We start from the raw sequence: 27,151 nt of genomic DNA on the forward strand, positions 1-27,151 counted from the left end.
TTTAGGCCATTTCAAAATAAACCAAGCCCGCGCTTTTTGATGACGTGTTCAATTGGATTCCTGTAAACGTGGTGTGGCTTGATTACAGCGTCTGGGATCACAGCTACGTGTCCGACGATGACGATGTGACCAATCCGTACGTGGACTCACCGAGCTTGTTCAGAAGGAGACACCGGGTCAGCGGTAGTGAAGCAGTTCGGAGTCTTGTACCTGTTTCAGTTTTACCAGTAGAAGTGACTTACTGTGGTTTACAGACGGATGAAAAGAGGGAGATGGAGAAGAAAGTGCTGACGTACTATCAGCAGGATCCAATAGTCCAATAGTTTGCTGTCACAATAAGAAATTGTCACAATTTTGCTTCTTTCAAGAGAAATGAATGAGACACTCAGCCAAGCTAATATCAGCAGAAAAAGCTGTGAAGAAATGCCAAGGTAATGTTTTGAGGTTAATTCTTGTTAATAATAATAATAATAACTTTCCGTCTACTTACTAGCATTCTGCAGAACTTACAACCATATTGCATTGCCTGTGTCTTAAACCCTTTCAACCTCAAATTTGGCCTTGAATGTGTATTTTTAAGTGAAGATAACAAAATGAGGTTCAACAAGTCATTCTGATTCACGCCCTGAACATGGTCCGTTGTCCAGCAACGGGCATGCATGTCATCTGTGTCACATGTTTCTTTTTTCGACTTCGAGAGCTGGAGGAAGGACGGAGAGAGGGAGAGGAGGATGAGGACAGAGAGGCTGAGCTGAAGAAAGTCCAGGACGAGGTGAAAAAACTGAAGAAGGATGACAAGTCGTTTGGAGAAAATGATGAAAGAACACCGGCGAGAAGGAAAGAAACTGCCCTGGGATGTTGCTAGTATCAGCAAAGAAGAGGCTTCAGCAAGGTAAGGCATGGCATCAGGGTCGCAAGATTTAGTGGGGAGTGGCTGTAGCCGGATTTATCTGTTGTCTTCATCTCGCTTTCTAGAGTGTGCTCAACATAAAGCCTGTAAGAAAGGAGGAAACGGAGGAGGAAAAGGCGGAGAAGCACAAGACCTTTTGTGGAGAAGTACGCAAAGGAAATCAAACACTTTGGTACGCTTTTATTCTTGATGTGATTGTGTGCGTTTGTTGTCTTTGCCTTCCTGCTACCTCACACTGGCCCTTTCTTTCAAATGTGACCTTTCATGTTGTTGTTTCAACCCGCTCTTATTGTATTCTGGAGCCCCGACAAAGACTTTGCAGTCTATGAAGAATGTGTGTCAATTGGAAGAAATAGCAAAGTCACCAAAAAATATTTTGTTCATTTTCTTTTGGCCATTCCAGTCATTTAATTGTCCGTTCTATGTGTTTAATATATCATCATAGTTAGCTCTTTGTTAGCGTGCATGAATTACATATTGCTTTTGATGTTGCATTGTGGGATACGTCAACATTTATCTTTATTGGATCGCCAAACACAGACTCACCATTTTCTGAAAAAGGTCGATATGGCAACGTCCATCGTTTGAACTAAGCAGCAGAAGGAAGATGTTCACGTCACTTTCTACATTTTGACATCCTGTTTTGAGAAGAGTTCTCTTCCTCTTCATGGCTCCTGACATGAGCTATTTAAAAACATCTGTCTGCCGTGACAGTCATGTAGTCGGTGCGAGCGACTACATTTTTTCCACAGATTTAAAACAAACAAACATTGTTTGTAGGCTTTGAAGTCCGTGTTTGCTCAGTCTATTGATATGAACCGCGTTGCCATTTGGATAATCAGAGAAGTCAACACACAGCTCAGCAGAATGGACTCCACCAGTCAGGCATGAGCTCTGTGTGTGCAAGGTAAAGAGCAGTTACACATTTTTCAGCTTCTCCTTCGTGACTTACATTTTTCATTAAGTAAAATTTGATCCAAAAAAAAGAGTACTGAAACATGATGTTTTGGATGACGGGTTTGCGTAAAAGTGATAATCTTCGAGCGTTTTTTCTGCTAAAGTCACTCAGTTTTCAGTGCTGAGACATCGATCTGCAGTCGTCAATTCAGCGCGGTATGTTCATTGGTTTGTTCCAGGAAATACAGAAGAGCTTTGATGAGAAGAACATTCAGATGCTGCAGGAAGCTATCAACACACTGGACCTGGACGTGAGTGTGTTTGTGACCAAGCGTCGCCCTAAAATCGTATTTCCAGTCAATAAAAACAAGCGAACGAAGGACCAGAAGGTGTCTTTGATTGGCACAAAATATACCTGTTCATTTGATTTGTTCTGTGTGTTGGTGTTTCTCCCTCCAGGAGGGAAAGTACCACCTCCAGAGGTGTATAGACTCTGGACTGTGGGTCCCTGGTTCACTGGAGGGTGATGAAGAGGAAGAAGCGGATGAGGAAGACGATTCATAAGAGAAGAGTGAACATTCTTTGTTCGTTGACAAAGTAATGCTTTATACATGCAACACAATATACACATATTTAATAAGCATGTGGACTAAATGTAAGCACTCCATCATCGACACACTATTTACAGATCTAACAGTCTGCCTCGTCTGATGTGCTACTGAGGTCAACAGCGCCATCTCCAGTCTGTTTGAGGACAGAACGCCCAGAGACCACATCACAGGCCTGCATGACGTCGTCTCCTCACTTCACTTTTTGAACTTGGATGAAGTTAGTTTTTTATTGAGACAAAGGTGTTGATTCAACTAGAAAGTGAGGTATAGTATGTCCTTGATCCTGAGCCTGTTGTCTGGAAGGTTTCTCTGGTCTGACTTGTTAATTAAGTTCAACCTGCTTTGTGAAAACCTATAAAGGAGGCAGAACGTGACTCTGGCCTGGTCCTCTACAGACTGGATGTCCCGTTATTACACGCTGTCAAACACTGTAACAAAAACGAGTTTTTCCAATCCAAACCTACCGAAAACGGCACTAAACCTGTCGTAAATAATACAATGTCTGTATTGTAGCACTTTATGACAGAAAGATAGCAAACAGAACCATAAACTTGGCATAGTCCACTTATATAATGCTGTACAAACTATACAAAAACTGAGGTATGCACTTAGATAATATCAGAACATATGCAATAGTATAAATATGTGCTTAAACGGCTCTTCCACTTTTGCTGTTTTGAGTTTGTATTGTTGGTATGGAAGGAACAACAGCGAGGGAACTATCAGCCGATATTTGCTTATTGCATATATACAGGTATACATGGCGTACATACAGCTATATGCCAGCCCGTGCGTATCAAGATATTGTTTTAGACCATTTATGTAGAAAAATAAACATCTCATATGTCATCATGTCGTTCTTGTCACTCTTAAATATCAACGCTGGTATCTGCCCTCAAAAATCCATGACAGGTTGTAAAGCTGTCAAGATTCTGTTCAATTGGATTTCATTGTAATCACAAAGCACAACAGCGCTTTGCAAATGTAGACTTGATTACTTGTTCTGTGAATCTGCAACAAGAGAATAATTTGACATTTCTGCGTGAAAAAATGACTGAAAGTGGAGGAAAAGATGTGAAGATGGTGTGAAGAGTCTGTCCAACTCTCTCCACCTCTTTCTCTCTCTCACTTGCATAATGAATTGCTCCCTCGCGCTCCCTCCCTCGCGCTCCCTCGTAATTAATCGCTGGGTTTGACTTAGTGGTCTGTGCATGTTTTTTTGTTGAGGCAAAGCTTCTTTGTGCAATCACTTTTATAAATAGAAAACAATCAGCGCAGGCCCGAGGCATTAATCAAATCGAGCTAATGCCTATAAATGCCGAGACAGAACCACAGTAGCTTCACGCGGAGCTGCTCGGGCGTGTTTGTTTGTATGTTTCGATCAATGTGTGGTTGTTGTTGTCACAGTCGGGTCGTCTCGTGATGTGTAATTTGGCATTGAACAGGAACGAAGGGACAGGTTTCCTCTCTGAATGGTAACTGTGGTCATCTGATGCTGTTCTACTGGCATTGTGTCTGGACCGCGTCCGTAAAGAAACAATTACTACTCAGTTGATGGACTGAAAAGTAATCTGCAACTATTTTGGTCATTTATTAATCGTTTTAAGTCATTTATCAAATAAAAGAAATTACAAATATCTTGTTCTAGCTCCTCAAATGAGAGGAATTGCTTCCTTTTAATGATTGTCATTTTCACTATTTTCTGACACTTTATTTTCGCAATGAAGTGATTCCCTGCTTGGTGTATAATCGGATGATTAATTGATAATACAACAAGCACTCGTTGCAGCCTCGTTTGTCATAAGTGGAGTACATTTATTCGGGTGTTGGCGAAACACAAACGCGTGTTGCTCTTTGCTCTGCAGCTTTGGGTACTACTAGCTCCATGTCCATGAACACATTTATTCCACAATGTCCAAGATAAAAGCAGAACATGTAAAACGGCACGTGAGGAGGGGAAAGGGAGAGTAACAGGATGCATGAATCCTTTATTGTGATTTTCCAATAAAAATCTGCTCTGTGTGGGAGGCTGTAATGGAGAGAAGTGACGCCTGACGATTGAAGCAGACAATCGGCGTGTGTCATTGCGAGGGTACCAAAAAGGTAGGGGTACAGATGGAGAGAGGAGGAGCGGAGGATGTCGTGTGGGATTAACGGACACACTTTGCAGGAGGAGGGAGGGCAGATGGGCTTCTCCACGGAGGCGGCGGTGGGGGGGGGGGGGGGACTGGGGGAGACCACTGTGGCAGGGGAGAGGAGTGGCAGGGAGGGAGGGAGGCTGGTGAAGCCGCGGATATTCACGAGGACGCCGAGTGTTTCTTTATTCTCTCGCCGTGGTGGTGACACACTGCTCGTCTGCAGAGAGACGGAGGGAGCGGGAAAGAGGGGGGGGAGGACAGACGGGGCCCATCTTGCCATTGATCTTGAGGCGATCAAGGTGAGTGTGTTTTTATTCTTAAATGCTGCGGCTTGACTGTGTGTTTGCGCGCGCGCGTCCATCTGACACATATATCTTGCAGTGCGTGTGCAGACAGGCATGACGGCAGGGCTATCCTCATGTGTGCATGGTTTCATTGTGTCTTATTTATATTTATATATATATATATGTATTTATATTTGGGTGTTTTGTAACAGAATAGCAGGCTGGTATGAGCTGCATATTGATGCATTGCTGCTTGGTTTTATAAGCTGCTTTATGGAGGTGGTACTGGTGGCAGCCGGTGTGTGTGTGTGTGTGTGTGTGTGTGTGTGTGTGTGCTCAAATGTGTCATTGTCTGTGCATATATATGTCACTGTGTCACTGCAGTTGTTGATTTCTCCACGCGCAGCCTTTTTGTCCCCCTTCTTTCTTCTTCACAAGGTGAATCTGTGCTGCTGGTGTGAGAGTGGGTGTGTTCTCCATGACCCCTGGTAAAAAGTCGTCTCCACCGCTCTGTGTCTGTGTGTACCAGCTCGATCGGAAACACTCTGATATGCTGAATGTGTTCTATCCAATGGAATTAGGTCATCTCGGACTGCTTTGAGTAATTATATAACATCAGAGAGCTCTGGTGTTGCAGTGTCTGCTCAGAATTAGCCACACTGTAGGTACGGCTCCTGCAGCGCCACGACAGCCAACATGTGTCGCCAGGGCAGCCCCCCTTCATGAGTCGACCAATCGTTTGTTTGGATATCAGTCAATAACTTGTGATTCGTTTTTTTTTCCCTAGATGATCCTTGTATTGTGGAAAGCAATGGGCAGTCAAATCCAAATATACCTCCAAGCTTACTAAAAGAGTATGTTATGTATGGGGAAAGGATTTTCTCATATTTGATGATTCATCAGATAAATGAAAGCAGGACAGCGAAATCAAAGAGAGGGAAGATGACTCAAAAACAGAGAGAATTAGTTTGCTCGTTAACTCTTCATATCTGTTTTCTTACAGCGGAATCTACAAGCTGAGAAGTATTCAGGGATGGATCCCGGCACATCACACCCGGAGTTTTGACGTCTGGACCTCTCAGATGAGCCAATCATATCTAACGCCTCTCCCCATGCAGAATGTGGGTCCGACCGCCCGCTCCGACATTGGGAAGCTGATCTGAGACGGGAGAGACGCCGTGCAAATCCTCCCACAGGCTGGATCTGGATTATTGATTGTTGCATTCATGTGGGATCAGGTTTGCAACTGGGAAATGTCATGCGAACAATTCTCCAAGTCGGATAAACATTTAAGAAAACTTGCAGTGACGTCCCATTGGCCCGTCTGGCCAAAGCAAGACGACATGAAGGGGGACATATTTTTTCCCAGAAACTCGTAGTTTACGCTAACATGGAGTGAGAATAGTCATCTAGATTTTTCTTTTCTTCCGCCTTTGGCTTTTTTGGGAAAATAAACAACGACGACAGATCAAAACGAAGGCCGTCCACCTCAGACTGAACCTGGAGTCTCTGAGGGGCTTTTAAATGCACCGTTAGCATTTAACGGCAGGTCGGACACCTGGTTTCAGCCCTCTGGAGACGGAGGTGTGGAGAGAACGCGAGCGAGGCGGTTGGCTGGCCGAGTCAGCTCCGATGGGGGCCGGTTGTGACCCGGTCTGACCCCCCCCCCCCCCCCCCCCCCCGTTTGGCCTCGCAGTGACCTTTGACCTCTCCGGTCCTGGCTCTCCACCTGCTCTGCTGCCTGGGTTCCGGAACGCTCCGCCCTGGGGCCCAGAACGAGCCGATCAGGATGAAGAAGAGCCGCAGTGTGCTGTCTGTGACTGGAGAAGAGGTGAGAATGACAAACAAACCTCCGGGAAATCAACGAACTTTGTCTCTTGTTCCAATGAGAGTAGATAAAAGGCAGAGCAGTCCGGTCACACCGGACCGTGTGTGTGTGTGTGTGTGTGTGTGTGTTACTATGACACACAAACCTCGTGACTTTCACACATCTAGCCAAGGCTCCCTTTGTTCTTGTTGTCAAGGTCTGTGGACGCACTCAGAAGTCAGAGTGGACAGTTTGTCCTCCCCCGCCCCATTTACATAGTGTGAACCACTCAGTCCGTCATAGTCCTGTATGTAAATGAGCCTCAGCTAGATGAAGGATCTATGGAAATCAGCTATTTTTTTGGGGGGGGGGGGGGGGGTCTTTTATTGATCATGATGAGGAGCGAGTGCCGATACCTTTGTGTGTGTTTATGTGTGTGTGTGTGTGGTTACAAGCATCTTTCCACATCTGGGTCTGGACGACATCAAACACAGCATGCAAGCAACACGGCACTGTTGCCTAGCAACTGCTACCATTCCCCCAGTGTTTTGTTGCTACGGTACTGCAGTGCAGATCAGCCTCCAAGAGCTCAGTCTGTAGAGGCCTTATCCCAGACACACACACACACACACACACACACACACACACACACACACACACACACACAGTCACACGCATGTAAACACACATACATTGCTGATTTATAGTTTCTTCACTCATCAGTATTTGAACATGTAACCACGGTTTGGTGAATGTGCTTAAATGACAACTGCACGGACCGACTTTCATTTTTATTGCTGACTCTGAATTTATGTTTGTTGTTTTTTGTTGTTGTTGTCTCCCCGCTTCCATCGCCTGCTCTCCCTCCTCTGTCTCACAGGGTAAAGACTCAGATATAGCAGGTGCTGGGGAGAAGGCGGAGTCGTCGCGCTACAGTCGATCTTATACGTCCGGAGCCACACTAGGGGCTGAGCTACGCAGAGGGAGGAGCAGAAGACTCTCATCGAGTCTCCAGGTTGTGTCATAATAATGAAATGGTCTGCAAAATATTTATGCAGTGATTGAAAGGTTTTGAATGATTTGTGGTTAATTTTGTTGACGATGAGAAACTTAAACACACTTCATGCACAAACTTCAAACAGCTGGTGACTGTACTGTCATACGCTAACCCCTCCTTCTAACGCTACAGGTACCCTGCTGGCTCCGCCCCCGAGACCGCACGCGTTCACCTGAGGTCCTGAGCAACGTATCGCGTCCAACAACCCTTCCCCTCCTCATCCCGCCACGCATCTCCATCACACAAGCAGACGCTGACGGGTACACATGCACACAAACCTTTGATTTATTCCTCGCACAAAGCTTTTTCTAGATGCTCACCTCTCCTCCTCTCCTCATGATGCAGTTACGAAGCAGAAAATGGCGTGTCACCAGGTCACACCCCTCTGGGTTCTCAGAGTCCAGGCCTCACCCTGCACACCTCCTTTCCCCAGGGTCAGAGAAGGGAGTCCTTCCTCTACCGTTCAGACTCGGACTACGACATGTCGCCCAAGACGGTCTCACGTAACTCGTCCCTCGCCAGCGAAGGGTGAGCCTCAGGGACAAAGACAGAAACAATGAGTCAACCGGGGGATAGAGTGTGTGCGATTGTGGTCATATGTTGAAAAATCATCTCTGCTTCCGCTCTTATCTTCAACTCTCTCTCAGGCACACAGGAGAGGACTTCATCGTCACGCCTTTTGCTCAAGTGAGTAACAGATAAATCATTGTGTAAAATGTTTCACGATGGTTGAAAAATGGTGAAATTAGCACGTTGATGAATTGAAAGCAGTGTGTGCTTTCATCATTTACAAAAGCAACCATGAGGACATGTATATTTCTATGATTATTTGTTGTGATTATGATTTAGGTATTGGCCAGTCTGCGATCAGTGCGGAGCAACTTCACCATTCTTGCCAACGTCTCCACAACACCAGTCCAGTCAGTACCAACTCATTGTCCTGCAATGTCCCATTTATGTAACCAGTTCAGCCTGAACAACAATCGACTTTACTCCAGTATATGACACATCAATAAAGCTACTTGTCATTATAAGCACACTCATGTCACACTTATTGTGTGACGACAGCAACATCTTTAAATAATTAGGAACAGTAGTCATGCAGTACTTGAGCATTGGTTTTCAACTTTATTAGCATGTGACCACCAAACCCAAACCCTGCATTCGGCCATCCAGATTGTACAGATCTTTTGTTAAGCGAGAGAGAGAGAGAGAGAGAACAACTTTCATGCTGTATCATTTGTGTTCCCAATGTTAGATTCAATACAGCTTTATTACGAAATTGTACTCTTTAGCTCGTCAGATCAACAGACGCACACAGGACAAAGGAAAAGTCTGAAACATGCATCAGCAGATGTTTAGACTCGAGTCACAAATTGGATGACTTTAGAATCAAATTGACTAAATCAACTGACGTCAACGCGAACCATTCCCAGACATTTGACAAATGAATCCCAAGATCTTTATTTATGGTTCAGTCGCTGTCGCTTGTCTTGACTTGTGACTTGTCCGTCTTGACTTGGGTCTTGACTTGTGACTCGTCTTGGCACCTGACTTGCAAAACAATGCCTTGATAACCGCAGTGTCTGTCAGGTGAAACTAAGCCGTTGCGTCCTCAGGAGGTCTCCTCTGATTGGAGTGTGCGTCAGTCCCAGGGCGTCTCTCTCAGACCAGCAGTACCAGCAGCTCGCCCTGGACACTCTGGAGGAGCTGGACTGGTGCCTGGACCAGCTGGAGACCATTCAGACACACCGCTCTGTCAGCGAAATGGCCTCCAACAAGGTTTGCAAAACATCCCTGAACCAACCAGTCCAACCAACATGTCAGCAACATCAAAACTTGGCACTTAATTACAACCTCCATATCCAAAAAGAGTTCTGAATTAGATATTAGCTCTTAGTTATCCCTAAAACTCAGAGGACCAGCACTTCGTTGACTCGTGCCTCTGTTTTGCTCCACAGTTCAAGAGGATGCTGAACAGAGAGCTGTCCCACCTGTCAGAGATGAGTCGCTCAGGCAACCAGGTGTCTGAATACATCTCCAGCACCTTCATGGGTGAGTGGGACCACCGTCTCTTCTCTGGTCCACGGCCAAATGAAAACAATAAATCTATCTCTGTGCGTGTTTCTCCGTCAATCTGTAGACAAGCAGAACGACGTGGAAATCCCGTCTCCCACCCTGAAAGACAAATCTATGAGTCACATCAGCGGAGTGAAGAAACTGTCTCACAGCTCCAGCCTCTCCAGCTCCTCCATGCCTCGCTTCGGTGTCAACACGGACCACGAGGACGAGCTCGCCAAGGTCTCGTTGTCTTCTTCTTTTCTTCTTTTCTTTCTCTGACTCACTTCAAAACAAGATTCACAAATCAATCCATGTTCAGACTGTGAACACAGAGTTATCCTTTGTATCTTGTGCACGCGAGATAAATCTTTCAGGACCGGGGGCTCCGTAGATTTGCATCTTTGAAGAGTTTTATTTCAATCTTAGCTCAGTTGACCCTTCCAGTAGTATGGAGGAAGTTTGTCTCCTGCGCTTTTCTTCTTTCCATGATTCACGGCCGAGGCTCTTTTAGTATCACATTGAGATTGAAGTGCGAGGCTTTCTGTGGGACGTGCGTGTTATTTCAGTGTGTTAAGACTGTAAAGACTTTCATCTGAACACGAAGCCACTTCGGGGTTGATGTGCTCACAATCGCTCCATGTCTGCATCGCATAAAAATGGAATTTTTTTGTTATTTCTTTTGTGTGTATTTTGTGCTTGGTGCCACGTTTTTTAATTCCATCCAGTCTGTAGCACCAACTGTTTGAAAAGCCCACATAGCATGGAAACTGTCCCTGGTTCGCCCTGGTTTTTAAATCACCAAAGTGGGAATTCATCCCGAGGGGAACATCTGTCATCTGCTGTATATTGGTATCTATGGTCTCTATGCTGAACTGTAATGTAACTATAAACTAATGCTTGTTCGATAGCGAACTGCCAGCACCATGTTCCCGTTATGTTTCTGCAACATCAAAACTTTATCGCAGGTGTTGAACAAGACTGTTTGGCATTGCACTGACATCCATTCAGACAGCCACGCCTTTAGCATGGCTGAGAGAAGAATGTTTTGTGGCCTGTCGTCATCATTAAGAACTGGACGAGTCAGTCAAAGAGGTTATAGATATTCACAGTACGTCTGCTGAAAAAGGGAGGTCTGCTGTGTGATCATTGTTCAAAAGGCACGAGATCTAAAGTTTTTATAATGATACATTTGACCTTAATAACGATGAATGTAATCACAAAAACAATCTACATAAAATCATTCTGTTTCCTTACGTATTGAATCATTTCTAGTGTTTGCCCAAAGTAGTTTAGGACTGTGACTCACAATTATTTTCATCATTGAATTCTCTGACAGCTATTTACTTGATTAATTGTTGGGTCAATAAAATGTCAAAAGAAATATTGAAAAGCTGCCAAACCAATGTATTAAATCCCAAGGCGAGTTATTCAGATGGATTGTTTTGTCCTACAAAAAACCCAAAGGTGTTCAGTTTACTCTCACAGAGGAGTAGAAAATAAATCCAGAATATATTAATATCTGAGTTTTTTCCAGGTTTTTCTTTCTCTGTCAAATCAAATCAATGAAATAAACAACGAATTGTTTCACCTCTAATTGGTCTAATGTCTGGATATGATTGATTGTTGTTGTTCTTTCTCAGTTTATTCATTTCGGTAATTTGTAAAAAAACCATTTAATGACATATAATGATTATCTTGCATGGCAGCTGGATTCTCGTGACATCACAAAAATCACGTGAGAATTCACAAGATCATTCACAAACCATCTGGTTACCATATTGGTTGTAATGTGTTCAATTTTGAGCTCCATGTTAAATTCTGCTGCACATTTCTTTCTTGAGGATATTTCTATTGAATTCGAACAAACAAAATATTCACATGACATTTTGTTGAGTGCACAACAGTCAATTTAATGAATCTATCGAGGAGCACAACGATCAGTCTTGTCCCAACCATCCCTCACCTCATACACAAGCCAGAATCCCATCTGTTAAAGGGTACTTCATACTTGAAGGAATACACCAAGGTGCTGGAATTGTGGGCTTTAGAGAGGACATGTCTAACATTGTGTCTGTCTCTGTGTGCTGTTTGAGCAGGAGTTGGAGGATCTGGACAAATGGAGTTTCAACGTATTCAGATTAGCAGAATTCTCCAACAACAGGCCTCTAAGCTGCATCATGTACACCATCTTCCAGGTAAAGAAACTGAGTGTGTGTGTGTTTTCTGTGTGTGTGTGTTGGGTTTGCGGATGTACATGATGTGTGAAGTTGTGGCTCCATGTCCTCCCTCATCAGGAGCGAGAGCTGTTGAAGACGTTTCGTATCCCAGTCGACACCTTTGTCACTTATGTGATGACCCTGGAGGACCATTATCATGGAAATGTAGCGTACCACAACAGCCTCCATGCTGCGGATGTCACCCAGTCCATCCACGTCCTCCTGTCCACACCTGCTCTTGATGTATGTTGACACACACACACACACACACACACGCTGGTCATACAGCTCTACCCGCTGGGCTCACTCATGGAAAAGTTTAAATTTTTCTGTTTGGTTTGACGAATACACATTTCTTGCTTAGAATACATCTAAACGCTGCACAACAGAACTTTATGATTAAACCAAGGCTGGAAAACGATTAGAACCTGACCGTTCCTGATGCTGAGCGATACATGTTTAAAAACAACAGTCCAACAATCATTTGTTCATTTAAACATATGTATGTAAAAGCTTGAGCGTTGAGCTCTCAGGTTCAATAAAGACATTGTCAATTGCAATATCGCAACCTTTTTAAAGTTAATGCAACTGGAAAAACCCACAACCTCCCAGTTACATGTTATGGTGAAGAGATATCAGACAGCACATACAACGAGAGAAACTTGGGTCAGTACTTGTGGCATTCCTTCATGGACTAAGCTAAATCTAATTGAATCTAATTCATAATAATAATAACTTCATTTGTAAAGCACATGTCATGCTCTAAATGAAAGGCAGTCGCTGATATATGAAGGCGTTCTGAATGTAACTGGAATTTTCTGAAATACTTTTTAGGGAGATCAATAAAAAGAGAGTTGCAATAATCGAAGCAATAAGCAGGTATCGGCATTTCAGTATAATTCTGACAAAAAATTGTGTAATTTCAACAATGTTTCAGATGCAAAAATTCATAAAACTAGCTCGTAAAATTAGCGCAGGAATGTGCCGAAGCTCACAGTATAAACGATAGAGAATATGTGCAATGTGTAGCGATGATAATGATTAAAACGATTTTATGTATTCAAAAAAAAATATATATATTAAGGTTGTCAAAGAGCATGTGACAGTATTAAAGCCATTATAATATAAAAATGTTCACTACTTTGTGACGTCTCCTTGACTGATTTTAGAGCCGTATCCAGTCATAACACAAGCAAACACCTTCAATTCAAGTTCTACCCCTTTCTGTTTGAGGGCTGTTTTTCACCCCAAAAACTATGAAATTGGTTTTAACCAAATTTCATCTGGATTTGCTGTCAACAAGCGAACAATCACAATAATCGAAGTCCTCTTGTGACGAATAAAGGAAGTCCTTTATGAATAAAAGATGAAGTCCCTCTTAGAAAGCAGGATTCAACTACAAAGTGATTGCATTGCAAATTACATTTTTAAAAATCAAGATTTTACTGACTAAATAAACAGACAAATTAACATATTTTCTTTGGATAAAAACTTAAAATAAAGGATGAGAATATCTAGTTTTCTCTGACTTCTTGTTCCTTTCAGGCCGTCTTCACCGACCTGGAGATCCTCGCTGCTCTGTTCGCTGCAGCGATCCACGATGTAGACCACCCCGGGGTTTCCAATCAGTTCCTCATCAACACTAGTGAGTGCACACACACACACACACACACACACACACACAGACAGAGACAAAAGGGATAATCTCTCTCCCTCTCTCTTCACTGTGCCCAGACTCTGAGCTGGCCCTCATGTATAACGATGAGTCCGTTTTGGAGAACCACCACCTCGCTGTGGGCTTCAAGCTTCTGCACCAGGAACACTGTGACATCTTCCAGAACCTCACCAAGCGACAACGTCAGAGCCTTCGCAAGCTCGTCATCGATATGGTCAGGACCTTTTCTACCACATCTCACACCGCACCAGTTTGATGACAGACAAATACGTTCTCCATCAGCTTTGGTTTTAATAAGCTTTGTTTACTCATCTTCTTTTCTTTTAGCTGCCAATGCTAAGGATCTCAGAATCATTTTAAATAAGTGCTTCTTTTAAATGACTATCCTCATCCCTGAAACCAATCTCGCATCACATCACTCATCCTTGGTTTTTGGTTTCATCTGACGGAAAAGGCCACAGATTAGTTTGGACCTTTGTGCTTCTTTTCTAGTTTTTTCTTCCTGTCTCTGTCTGCAGGTGTTGGCCACAGACATGTCCAAACACATGACCCTCCTGGCTGATCTGAAGACCATGGTGGAGACCAAGAAGGTGACCAGCTCCGGTGTGCTGCTCCTGGACAACTACACAGAACGGATACAGGTAGCTTCCTCGCCGGTATGGCTGCTCACGCAGACTCAAGAATCTACTGGACCGTGTGAATAAATTGTTATCTACACTGTGCGATGTGCGCCTTTAGGTGCTGAGGAACATGGTGCACTGTGCAGACCTGAGCAACCCCACCAAGACGCTGCGTATATACAGACAGTGGACGGAGAGGATCATGGAGGAGTTCTTCCGACAGGGTGACAAGGAGCGAGAGAGAGGGATGGAGATCAGTGCCATGTGTGACAAGCACACCGCCTCCGTGGAGAAGAGCCAGGTAACGCTCAATCCCGCTCTCCCGGCCACTTTCCAAATTGACTGATTGAAACGGTGTTTGAAGCGTGAACCCTTCCGTTTCTTGTGAAGACTGTTAGAAGTGTGAACTCACACTTTCTGAGGCCATTGTTTGTGTCATTGACAAACACAAGTTTCACTCCGTGGATAGTTATAGTATAGTATGTCAAGTATAAGTCAAAGTATGTAATTCAATTAAAGTAGAGCTGAGACTGATGGTCATAAACCAAAATATTGGAAAAGAATTCACCTGATGACGGCGCTGGAATATAAGTCAAAGGATCACCAAAATAATTACAATTAATTCAAAGATTCTTGTTTTGCATTGTGACGAGAGAAAGAGGCGGACATGGGTTTGTTGAGCTGGACTTTGATTTCCCCCCCAAACATGAAAAACATTCTTTTGCATGAATCTGGCCCAGTAATGAAGCCTGGAACAACTTAAGATCAATTCTGGCAATCAGTAAAGCTTTTGTTTTTGTATTTTGGATGCATGTATCACAACTGTGTCAACATCCAGCTGGCAGCAGCTTCAGTCATATGCCTCTTCTGCTCTCCATGATGTTGAGCAGTGACATTTTTCTCCGTCAAACTTCCGGTAATAGCGTATTTGCTTTCTTGCCAAGAGTTAAATGAGAAGATTGATACCATTCCGATGTCTGTACGATGGATGTTTGGAAATAAACATCAACGGCTTTCCTGGCGGCTCTGCCCAAAAGTTAATTTCAATATTTTTAATTCAATTCAATTTTATTTGGATAGCCCGTTATCACAAGTTTGCCTCGGGGGGCTTTACAGTGTGTACAAAGTACAATATCCTCTGTCATTGGACCCGAGAAAGAAAAAGAAGAAACCTCAGGGACAACATAATCAACAATAAAGCACCATGAAAGAGGTGAGCGGTGCTGGTGGCCATAATATAATAATAATCAACAATATCTGAAACAGAAAATTTTAACTTGAATGGATTGAACAAAGATATAAAGACGTTAATGTATGAGTTCAAGATGTGCTGGTAGGACGATTTTGTTACATTTGGACAAAGCCCGGCTCGCTGTTCCTCCGTCTTCAGTAGTTATGCTAAGCTAACTGGGTGCGGGCTGTACCTTACCACACACACATGAGAATGGAATCAGTCTTCTCATCAAACTCTGGGCAAGAAAGCAATCCAGCGTATTCCCCTAAATGTCGAATTGTTTCTTTAACACTACGTACCTGTTATCATGGTGTCAGATGTGATCCTTTTTCTTCTTTTTTTCCAGGTGGGTTTCATCGACTACATCGTCCACCCGCTGTGGGAGACGTGGGCTGACCTGGTGCACCCAGACGCCCAGGAGCTGCTGGACACGCTGGAGGAGAACAGGGAGTGGTATCTGAACACCATGCCCCAGTCCCCATCACCTCCCCTGGACAGACACCAGCAGCATGACCGCTTCCAGTTCGAACTCAGCCTGGAGGACCTGGAGCACAACAACCACAACCACATACACCTGAGGAGCAACGGCAGGATGAGCGCCTGTGATGACGCGGGTGCAGACCGTACGCTGGACGATGTAGAAACTGAGACAGAAGATGAGGAGAATCACAACAGCGAACACAACGGAGTCCAAGATGATGAGGAGGAGGAGGAAGAGGAGGAGACTGGAGAAAGAGAGGGCGAAGAAGAAGAAGAAGAGGAGGAGAAGGAGAACGCAGAGGAGGAACATGCAGAGGAAGTAGAAGAAGACCGTGAAGGAAAGACAGATGAAGTGAATGATGCAGAGGAGGAAGAGGAGACTAAAGAAGAGGAGGAAGAGAATGAGCAACATCAGGAAGGAGATCAAGAGCAGGAAGAAGAATTGGAAGGCAAGGACGCTGCAGAAAATGAGGAGGCGCAGACTGAGGAAGGTGAAGGTGAGGAAACTTTGGAAAAGGTAGAAGAGGAATTCGAAAATGAGGAGGCAGAAGTGGAGGGAAGGATGGAGGAGGAGGAGGAGGAGGAGGAAGAAGAAGAAGAAGAAGAAGAAGAAGAAGAAGAAGAAGAAGAAGAAGAGGAGGCAACAAAGGCTGAGGAAGGTGAAGGTGAGGACACTTTGGAAAAGGTAGAAGAGGAATTCGAAAATGAGGAGGCAGAAGTGGAGGAAAAAGAGGAGGGAAGGGTGGAGGAGGAGGAGGAGGAGGAGGAGGAAGAAGAGGAGGAGTCAACAAAGACTGAGCGAAATGTAGAACAAGAGGAGGGTGAGACAGAGGAGAAAGTGGAGGAGGAAGCAGAAATGGAGGACAAAGCTGAGGAGGAGTTCGGAGAAACAGAAGATATCGAAGAGGAGAAAGGAGAGTCGGAAGAAGCAGAAGAGGAGGAGGCGCCTGTTGAGGATGAATCTGGAGAGGAGGAGGAAGAGGAATGTTAATTGGGTGTAAAAACATACCTTAACAGGGTCAGTGAATAAAAGTTAACGAGAGATTTGTTAAAAGTACCTAATTGGAGCCCGAAAGGCTTCGACAGTTAGAAGTAAGACTGTCATGAAGAGCTGAAGGCTCAACTGCAGACGTCCTAAATGAACTTGACGGCTCCCAGACGGACAGTACAGCACCGGAGCGTACGCCTTCCTGACTGTTGCAGCGTCTTAATCAACTGGTAGTGACAGAAAGACTTTTGCGTCTTTGTCACAGAGTATCTGTACATCCATCACTGCCGTGGGGAGTAAAACGGAGGATAATAAAAGTGGGGAAACTGTTTTATCGACCTTTTGTAGCTCCTGAAAAAAAACTAAAAGGCAAACATGCAATTAAGTGCGTTCTCATGGACTACTACCCATCATCTCTCTTTCGCCGTCTTGTTAGGAACACAATGACCAACAACTGTTAAAAGAATGTCAACTTCCTCTGTTTGTCAGAAAAGAGAAAAAAAAAAGTCTGGAAAATGTCTGTCTTATATTTACAACAACAACTTTCCACTTGTGAACAGGATGCTGAGAAGAACTTTGGGCTCTGGTCTAGGAACAGTTTAACCCCCTCGCATACTAACCTTCAAGCAGCAACGCTGGGTTCTGAATGATATCTGGACCATTATGTCAAGGTGGAAACATTTGCAGTCCAACTCAAAAGGCTGACCTGTCGTATGGTGTCGATGTCTGTTCATGTTTAAAAAATAAAAACACCCAGTATTCATCCCGTAGCGACAGTTTCACCGCTACCAGACTGTGAGTTTGATTCCCGGGTGAATCGTGCCAAACTTTGACCCACGACCAGCACTGAGCAATTCAGCCTTCCTCCAAACAAGGCTACGTGTCCGTTAAGCAATGCACTGTGGGACCAGGGTACATGGGTGTGATGGTCTTCCACGAATCCCTTTTGTTGTTTTGTTTTTTTGTTTTTGTAAAAATGTAATTTGGCACTTTATCTAACACCCCTGTTTCATATGTGTACATAATAAACATGTATTTTAATCTGCTGATGTCATATAATAAATATGATCAATGAAGTTGATGGATGGATTTTTTCCAGTTGCAGGTCTCTGATATCTTTCTCCCCTGAATAATAATAATAACACTGGAAAGGATCTTTCATGACAAAGTCAGTATAGCATGTCCAATAGTCAAAGTGGAGTATGTCAAAAACAATGCAATAAAGTAATACTATACGATTTCAAAAATACTTTGTAGAGTGGAAGAACATACTGTACTCTTGCATTTTTATGATTTTTTTTCAACTTTTTCGACATTGAATGACTTCTCAAAAAACTATAATATGACTTTTTTTGACATACTATACTATGGCTTTTAATTACTTTTTTAACAAACTGTATTATGACTTTTTTCAACATACATATGAGTTTTTTACGACTTTTTATGACTTACTTCGACAGACAATACTGTGGCATTTCTTTGACTTTTTACGACTTACTGTGCTACACAATAGTATGTCAAGTCAACTATGACAATTAATGACTTTTTTCTGATAACTTCCAACACACTGTACTCTGGTGTTTTTCGACATAATATACTATGACTTTTATAAATAATATACTATGACTTTTTATGACTCTTCGGCATTGAATTACTTTGTTCGACAAACTACTATGACCTTTTTCTCCACATGCTATACTATGACCGTTTTATGATTTTTTTTCGACATACTAAACTATGACTTTTTTTATGTAAAAAGTCATAAAAGTAATGGTATACTCCATGGAAAAAAAGTTATATTCTAGCATGTCTAAAATTATAATATAATACGTCTAAAAATAACTATATTATACTTTGTCAAAAACAAATCATAATGAAGCATGTCATAAAAAAGCCAGAGCAGAGTATTTAAAAAAAAATGGTCATAGCGTAGTATGTCGATAGAAATCATAGCATAGTATATTAAAAAGTCTGAGTATTTTTTTAAAAGTCATGAGAAGTCGGAGTATATTATGTTGAAATAGCATCGGAAGTCATTGTAAAGTATGTAAAAAACATAATTAATTGTATAGCGTGTCATCAATAAAGTCAGTTTTGAGAAAACAAATGCAGTTTTCTTGATGGGAAACTGCATAACTTTAAGCTTAATAAATATAACTGCTGGATTGATTAAACAAGCTGTTTAAATCTCAAGAGTTGTCTGAATGACGACAATAATCAATAACAGTAATAATTTATAAATAATAACATTATATTGTCATAAAAATCTTGTTTTTGGATTTGGATTATTTGCTGGGCCGGAACACGAGCTTCGTTGTGCACCGTGATTCAGACCGTGTGTATTTATTGATGACATGTGGCAGAGCAACAATAGGACGGAAGCATTTACAGAAACATCCACGTTGGCTTTATTCAGTCATCCAAAACAATTTGACCAACTTTACTTGCGAGCCGTTTTAAACATGTGCATATCTGACAGCAAGAGATGATGAACAGGCTCAGTTGCACAGAATTGTTTTGCTCTGGGCTGAAAATGATAAAGCTTCACAGTATAAAACAGCTGGTGAGGAAACACTGAACACATGAAATCAACAGTGACAGAGAACATGTCATAAAAACAAACTTAAGAAAACAAAGCAAATTAAGAATTTAACTGTGACAACTTTCGTCACATGAAAAAAAGAAATAATGCAAAAAATACTTCAAAGGATCATTTACATTGTCCTGTTTGTGCCCGTTTCCTGTATTTGTAGCACATTTCTTTATGCCACATGGCTCGAGGTTCAGAGAAGTGTTTCTGCATTTGCTTGATGTTTTTGCCGATTTATTTGGTTTTCTAAATGCTCCCAAAGTTTAGTCGTAGTGGTGAAGATCTTTCCCTCATTTGCTCGTGTTTTAAGTCGCAGTGTTTAAAAACACAGCTTGTATAAAATGTGACGTCAGTGCATTGACATCGTTACATTTTTCATCAATTATGCAGTCAAATCCAGCAAATTACCTGCAAATGCAATGTTTTCTGACAGGTTTCTCACACATTCATTTCCTTAAGAAGACCTCATTCTTAACACAAATACAAATTAAAAACATCACATCTTCCATCTGAAGGCACTGGATTCTTTTTTAGGTCACAAATGCTCGAGCGCAAATAAATGCGTCAGCGTACACGTGTACAGTGAACACACCGTCATCAAACTGTGCCTTAACAACAGGCAGGAGGCAGCAGCTGATGGAACAGCAGAAGGAACCTGAACAGGAAGCATTAGAGATTTATGAAACCCACCAGAACTGTGACATTTTAACATGCGATATAGAGTTTACTCACCTTTTAAGAGTAATATAAATCTTTCTGAGGTGTCATCATTAATGCATCAGAAAACACAACATCTTAAACGTCCGAAAATACAGCTTTGATATTTGTTTGTCGTTTCCCTCTTGAGGGTCGACTGCAGGCATCGCCCACCTTTTTGTTGGGTTTTTCTTCATGTTGCTCTCTTTTGCTTTCACAGTCTAGATTTCAGGTCCAGAGTTGTTGTTTTCAGTCCGAGCTGGGTTTTTTTTAGTGGCCGATCAAAGAGGTCCAGCCAGGAAAGTTGTCGATCTCTCCGTTCTCGTTCAGCCGATGGTCTCCATGCGTCAGTGTCAGCTTGTAGCGTAGACGCACCTTCCGCTAAAGGAAGAGGCCAAACATGTGAGATGTACATATGACTTGTTTTATGCAATACTATACAATTACTTTTTTATTACACCCTATATTATGACTTTTTATGGCAAACCACACTATGACCAGAGTGTAAAATTAGCAGGCAATCCGCCAGTGAAAAGTGAAAGTCACTCGCAGCTGCTATATATAAGCTGTAGGACATTATTAGTTTTGATTGACAGTCAAAGTTGCCACTGATGCTAAACAGTGAAGTCATCACTAGCATGTTGAGCTTTTAATGTAAATCAGCAGCGCTCCTCAAACTCACATTGTGAGGATTAGCCAACAGGAGGACCTGGGAGATGGCCGGCGGAGGCAGGAGAGGGTTGTATGAAGGTAAGTTTGTCCCCGAGGGAGGCTGAAGTTTCACCAATACCGTCTGCAGGACAAGTGACACAATTCAATTTAAATGGGTATTCAACTCATTCATGGAAAACCGGTCGGCACAGCAAATCGTTGAATGATAAATGCGAATAAAATGTAAAAAAAAAAAAAAAAAAGCATTTTTCACAGTCTGGCCAATCTGAAGTGTCTCCAGTAACACGATGAAACTAACATAATTGGTATAAAGGAGCAGCGACCAATCAGCACTGGGCATCTGCTTGAAACAGAGACACGACGGGGGAAGATGTAGCAGCTGTTTATAACCAACCATGGTCCTTACATGTGAAAGGAGAATTGCAGTTTTGTTTTTTCATACCTTTGGAACAGCAGCTTGGAACTGGAAGTCGTTCACAAGGAGGGCAGATGTGTTCACCGTGGAGATGACGACCACGGCGACGCCTGGATGACCCGGCGGAGAGTCTTTGGCAAAATGGAGAGAGACGTGGACGCCGCCGTGATCGTACACAGTGATCGGCTCAAGATGTCCTATCGCACACAAGAAAAGAAACAGACACGTGGCACAGGTTATCCAGTGGGCGATCAACACATGATAAAGGAACTATGACACACAAAGTTCAACCAGCTGTTTGGCCAAATGAACATACTGGATTTGATGGTTTCCATTGGAACAAAGATGTTTTTCAGGAGTTCTGGGGTAAATTGCACAGGATGTCCAGACATTTCACTGAGCTGGTTCTGCGACTTGGACGGTGATGCCGACTCGGTAGTAAATTGTTGATCGTGAGGGAGTGACCTGACAGAAGAAATATGGACAGTAAATAAAGCCGGAGAACAAAACTATATGAAACATGAATTGAGAGGAATGTGAGTCATATACACTGATAAAAGAAGGCAATTCTGTTTGTTTACTGCTTTGCAATTTCGTTTCGTTTGTCCAGCAACACACATCGGCAGGCGGATATTATTGGTGTGACTCCGTTGTAGACTTTTCTTTCTGAATGTAATTTCTGATTTGGGCAGTCTACAATGGTTTCTTTCTGTCCTCCGTCCCTACCAAATGCTAATCCCGTTAGATGAAGCACTGCTCCCCCCACATCCACGGGCTCTCAACACCACGCCTCTCCCTCCGTTCTGCTCCGCATTCTTCATCTGATCTTCTCCATTGAGCTGACAGAAGAACACAAAACTGTGTCAAACACTCTTCTAAACAAAATCTTTAATCTTTAAACTTTACATCCAAGCTTCACCTGCAGAAGTTCTTCATAATACGACGTTGTGGTCTCTGGAGTCTGTTTTGAGACCAGATGATCCAACTCTGTAGTCACAGGACAGAGCATCATTACATTATGAGTCATCACTGTGAGAGAGAGAGAACAAGCTCGGGTAGGACTGCAGGCCTACCTAATTCATTTAAGTCCGGTTCAGCCGCTGAGTGGAAGGTACTTTCCAGAAGAGAGGAAAACATGGGTGAAGAGGAGTCAAAGGACGCTGGTGAATCAGCTTTTCTCTGCGTGTGCGGAGAGTCCAGCGCTGACAGGTCGATGAGGTGGTAGCTTTTAATCTCTCTGGGACTCTTTGGAGCTGGAGGAACAAGACGAGACAGACTCAAAGATGAGCAAACACACAAACAAGCTGTTGTCCACAGGGACTACGAAGAAAGAACAGAACAGCGGACAAAATGAGGCCTACCGTTACTTTTACCCTCCACTTCGTCCTCACTTCTACTCCTTTCTCGCCCGCCGTTCCACTCTCTCTTTCCCACCCGGTCTTTGTAGCTGTTTACTACGAGCGTTAGCTCGTCGTTAGCCGCCAGGATCTGCGCCAGAGATGCGTCGTCGTCCATCGTGTCGCTGGCCAGGCGGAACAAGCTGGGCCGCAGTCCATCACAGCGCTCGTACAAGGCCTGGAGGGGGGGGGGGGGGGGGGGGGATATGAACCAGGCTGCACTATCTCTCTATTTAGCAATGATGAGGTCTTCATACAAGGGACAGACCAGCGTGTATCAGTTGTACTAGAAGAGAAGCAACATGTTGCACTGAACCAAATGCACACAGATGATGATGTGAATAACTAATTATTGTGATGAGTCTGCAGCGTTATTCATTCATTCAGGCCCGCTGATTTAATGGAGGCTCGTGCTGAAGCCCTAATGTAAGATTGGAACATTTCTGTGGGACCTTCTTCGGGATTGTCCTTTACCTTCACGTCATCACTCGGCTGTAACGAGGTTCCGGCGATCGTGTGCTGGTCCAGCAGCTCTCTGAGATGCTCGGTGCTGCTCTCCGCCTCCTTCAGAGTCCATTCACGCTTTGACACTTTCTCTGCCTTCTCCTGCTCCTGAAACACACACACACACACATGAACAAATCAATGTCAAACTCATTCAACTAGTACAGCTGCATGCACGCAAACATGGCCACCAGCACCGCTCACCTCTTTCATGGTGCTTTTAATGAGTCTGTTGGCTGTTTCCAGGTCTTCAAGACGGGCGCTTTTCAGTAATCTGGCTAACAGCTGATGATACAGAAACATCCTGTTTTTAGCAGGACGAAAGTTTACGTTACATTTGGGAATATTAAACACAAACACTCACTGTGGCCTTGTCCTCCTGGTCAAAAACAGAGTCCGTGGTTCTTTGTGTTGGAGGCGCCATTATAACCGCGTCTGGTAGTTTGGGATCTTTCTTCACAATACCTTAAATAACAAAAAGAAGGGCAGGATGGATTCATTCTTGGTGGAAGAACATAACACGAAGCAACACATTACAATATGACTCTTTCATGTGCCTCTAAACTCGTAATATATCATGTGAATACTTGAAGTGTTGTTGGTCAATCTGTTGCATCCAGACCTTGTTTCTTGAGCGTGTTGTAAGCTTCCTGAATCTTGGGTTCGTCTTTCAGCCAAAGAGTCCAGCCGTAGAGGACCTCCGTCACTCTGTCTTTCACTTTCTGTGGAGTCCACGCGCCAAAGTACTGCTCAGAAAAGATCAACCAGGTCAGTCACATCAGCGTTGATCCTCAGGGAGCAACCGCTACATTCTTTAATTCGTCTTAACTCTTAATCCTTTCATGTTGATCTCTATTTTTTCATTTTATTCAGCAGTGGATATATATTGTTGTAGCGTAGTAGATGATTTGTGAATGTACCGCTAAGTTTTCAACTGGAAGAGCTCAGTATGGTTTTGTTTACACAAAGAGCTTATTAACTTTAATTTGTTTATTTGTATGAATTTGACTGATGAAGGTCTGAGAGCCAACACGTTGTTAATAAATTGAACTGATTGATACTGTGAAGGATTCTTTGGTTCTTTCGAATATTATTTTGATTAAACTTGGTGTTTGGAGCTTTAGATTTGTATTTATGGTTCCTGTGTTTCTTAAAACTTGTGTTTAATATTCCCAATGGATTTTAAATTGCTTCTTGAAACGGTTTTATCCCAGAGCTCATCTGGATGATACTTTCATTCTCAGACTTTTTTATTCGTCCTTTTATACGACTGAAAGTGGACTCATCTATTTCGCGATTTGTTGATTTTCACTTTGCCGTCTTGAGAGAAGCACTTTGTTACTTGTCATCGGAAAACATTTCCAGTAAAGTCAAATTTCAAAAGTGTGCTGTCATTGCCTTCTCCCCAAATAGCTCAGAGCAGACCAGTTGCATTACTCTTGATTATATCATGAATGATTCATCAATGAAATGGTATTGGTACATGCGCACATCAGGAGCTAAGGACACCCGTCTCTCTGTTATTACCTTTGGCGTTAAGAGTTTGAGGAGCTCATTGAGAAAGCGAAACTTGGCGGCCTCGCCGTGGAACCTCTTCCCGCAGTTGTTCATACATGCCTCGAGAACCTGGAAAGCACCAAGTCAGAATAAATCATGATCAACGGAAGCTTTCTCAACACGTGAAAATGAAAGAAACAAAAGCCTCTTGGTTTTACGCAACACAAAGAAGAAAGAGAGAACGGATTTGTCCCAGCGTGTTTCGTGGTTAACCACCTTTAAAGGGCACATAAGGCCGATGAAGCTTCTCTAAGTTACATTATATGACAAACCGTGCGCTGTCACAGCAGATTCAAAATGCCAATTAAAACCTTCATGTCTCTCGGGCCATGTGATGAAATTTAGTCACAGATATGCTGCACAGGCCCGCCCCTCTACCAGGGTCGCAAACAAAGACATTTGTTCTTCAATGAATGGTCGGTACGTTTAAAAGATGCTGTGACAAATGTCGTGCATAACCCACAATACATTGCATTAAATAAAAACAGATGTGTATATGTGAAGTTGCTTGTTGCTTCTGGGAACTTCTCAGATGAATACACTGAATACTTAACAGATAAAACTGCGTCACGTGTATCATCTGTGTACTACATGTAGAGATGAAGAATGTGATGGCTTACAGTGAGAGCCTGCAGAGCCTCTTTCTCCTGTGGAGACTGGATTTTATGGGCGAGAAGTCGAACGGCGACCTGTGGCCTGAAAGCAGAAAACAAGTCACATTTAAAATGCCCGAGTAGACCGCGAGCAACATGTTATACCGACATTTAAATAAGTACTATTCACATAGCAATGCTTGCTTAAAGCTAAAAGGAACGGATGAAAACCTAAAAAACCTTTTCATCCATGCTTGCTTTTAATTTACGTTACATGAAGCGATTATAACACATTGATATTGAAACTAAGAAAAGGGTCAAAGGGCAGAAAGGTGCTGCAGACGTCTTCCTCTCTCTGGCATGATGGTGTAACTGAGCGGCTGTTTCTGCAACATGGATGTGAAGCAACTCTTTCTCAAACGCCGCAAATACAACAAAGTAACTTCTAGACGCAAACAGCCTCCCCCGAAAAACTTCAGCTCAGAGGATGATCTGAGGATCTACTTGGCAATGTGTGCGAACGCCTTAAAAAGAAGGAAACGACTTTGATGAGGTGCACAGACTGTGTTCGGTTTACCCATCAGTCTCCTGGTCAACGAGCTGGTAGAAGCCCTGGATGCAGTCCCATCTGTCCTCCTGGTTGTTTGGGTCTGTGGCCTGGTCTGGAACACCAGAGAAACCGATTGAATGTACAAAAACATATTTTCATGATGTGCATGAATTCGATCAAATATATGCAAACAATTACACAATTTAATGAGGAAGTGAAAATGAAAGACAGACAGATCTACACAGAAAACAGGGAATCAATACCTATGTTGTGCCAAGAATACAGTACGTAGTTATACTAAAGTTATTTTACTTTTGCTACTATTTCAAGATCCTACAACTTAACTTGTTGGCTTTCATTAGACTTTTCTCCCCTTCATTTATCTGTTGAATGGAGTTTTTATTTACTTTGATTCAGATGTCACATTGCTCATGATAAATACTGCCGAGTTGGGGTAAAAACTTATATCTCTAATCGTAAGCCACATTGTAAACAACAAAATATCTAAAAAGCTAAAGAAAGACAAAGAGGATGTCAAACTTTAATCTGAGGGAAATTTAAGAGCAGTACTTTTATATCTAGGTACATTTTACTGGGTAAACTTGTTTACTTTCCAGTTTATGTTTAAATGCTGGTCTTTAACTTGTCAGTGTGTATTCCTCCATGGTAGTATTTGCTACTTTCACTCAAAATAAAACTTCAACATTCAGCGATTGAAGAACGTATACGAATGTTCTGCCACGATGCGCGTGCACATGAGCGCAAACACAACACAGCGCTCCAGCGCTTATAGGCGCGCGCATGGTCTAACCAACTTCCTGTTCCAACTGATACTTTCTGATACTTTCTGCACGAAACTTATTCCGATAAAGTTCAAATAAAACGACACATTGTATAACTCAACTGAACATCTAAGCAGTTATTACTGTAATAAAGTCAAACTCACGGCACGAGCCGACCGTTGCTGTGACGTTAGCAAACAACAAAGTTAGTTCAGATGTGAGGAGATTAATTTAGCTCAACAAAACGCTTCTATATATTTCCCTGCGTACTTACTGAGCCATGACTCAAACGTTGCCTGGCTGTCAGCGGTCGCCATTGACGTCCTTTCTCCTGCGGCTCCAGAGAAGTTTTGTAGCCGAACCGTGCGCGTCTTCTGTGGGGGAAGCGGAGATGTCAAGCCGAGGCTGTGCGGCGGC

The 27,151-nt window shown here is 42.9% G+C and overlaps 3 protein-coding genes across 7 annotated transcripts; 2 read left to right on the plus strand and 1 right to left on the minus strand.

Annotated features, from left to right (window-relative positions):
• The first annotated feature begins 182 nt into the window (after positions 1-182).
• Positions 183-5,929, plus strand: LOC306784248 (uncharacterized protein). 5 transcript variants are annotated; one of them, XR_013772351.1, is made up of 5 exons: positions 183-431; positions 648-1,082; positions 2,047-2,118; positions 2,267-2,635; positions 5,844-5,929. XR_013772351.1 is itself a non-coding variant. In XM_079278133.1 (5 exons), exons 2-4 carry the CDS (start codon positions 900-902, stop codon positions 2,369-2,371), a joined length of 360 nt encoding a protein of 119 aa, XP_079134259.1. In that variant the 5' UTR covers positions 183-431; positions 648-899; the 3' UTR covers positions 2,372-2,404; positions 2,496-4,138. The 5 variants fall into 5 exon arrangements, 4 of the variants coding, with proteins under 4 accessions (XP_079134259.1, XP_079134260.1, XP_079134257.1 ...); XM_079278133.1 differs by lacking the exon at positions 5,844-5,929 and having other exon boundaries at positions 2,267-2,404; positions 2,496-4,138; XM_079278134.1 differs by lacking the exon at positions 5,844-5,929 and having other exon boundaries at positions 648-892; positions 976-1,082; positions 2,267-4,138.
• A 623-nt stretch (positions 5,930-6,552) lies between these two features.
• On the plus strand, positions 6,553-16,981 carry LOC306785063 (3',5'-cyclic-AMP phosphodiesterase 4C-like; the record flags this gene model as incomplete). Its single annotated transcript, XM_079279287.1, has 17 exons — positions 6,553-6,671; positions 7,528-7,662; positions 7,837-7,964; positions 8,050-8,232; positions 8,352-8,391; positions 8,554-8,624; positions 9,324-9,486; positions 9,666-9,759; positions 9,848-10,005; positions 11,862-11,960; positions 12,060-12,224; positions 13,527-13,626; positions 13,716-13,870; positions 14,175-14,297; positions 14,395-14,577; positions 15,857-16,540; positions 16,811-16,981. Exons 1-17 carry the CDS (start codon positions 6,630-6,632, stop codon positions 16,979-16,981), a joined length of 2,694 nt encoding a protein of 897 aa, XP_079135413.1. The 5' UTR covers positions 6,553-6,629.
• A 2,435-nt stretch (positions 16,982-19,416) lies between these two features.
• LOC306784679 (ADP-ribosylation factor-binding protein GGA1-like) lies at positions 19,417-27,132 on the minus strand. Its single transcript, XM_079278762.1, has 16 exons — positions 27,009-27,132; positions 25,980-26,064; positions 25,430-25,505; positions 24,780-24,878; positions 23,875-23,998; positions 23,617-23,717; positions 23,457-23,537; positions 23,223-23,360; positions 22,713-22,926; positions 22,425-22,604; positions 22,271-22,338; positions 22,078-22,190; positions 21,668-21,816; positions 21,379-21,548; positions 20,947-21,057; positions 19,417-20,645 (listed from the first exon to the last, which is right to left on the minus strand). Exons 1-16 carry the CDS (start codon positions 27,049-27,051, stop codon positions 20,535-20,537), a joined length of 1,863 nt encoding a protein of 620 aa, XP_079134888.1. The 5' UTR covers positions 27,052-27,132; the 3' UTR covers positions 19,417-20,534.
• Between the last annotated feature and the right edge of the window lie 19 nt (positions 27,133-27,151).

The sequence above is a fragment of the Melanostigma gelatinosum genome (genome assembly GCF_949748355.1).
Source record: "Melanostigma gelatinosum genome assembly, chromosome: 11".
In the NCBI taxonomy this organism is placed as follows: domain Eukaryota; kingdom Metazoa; phylum Chordata; class Actinopteri; order Perciformes; family Zoarcidae; genus Melanostigma; species Melanostigma gelatinosum.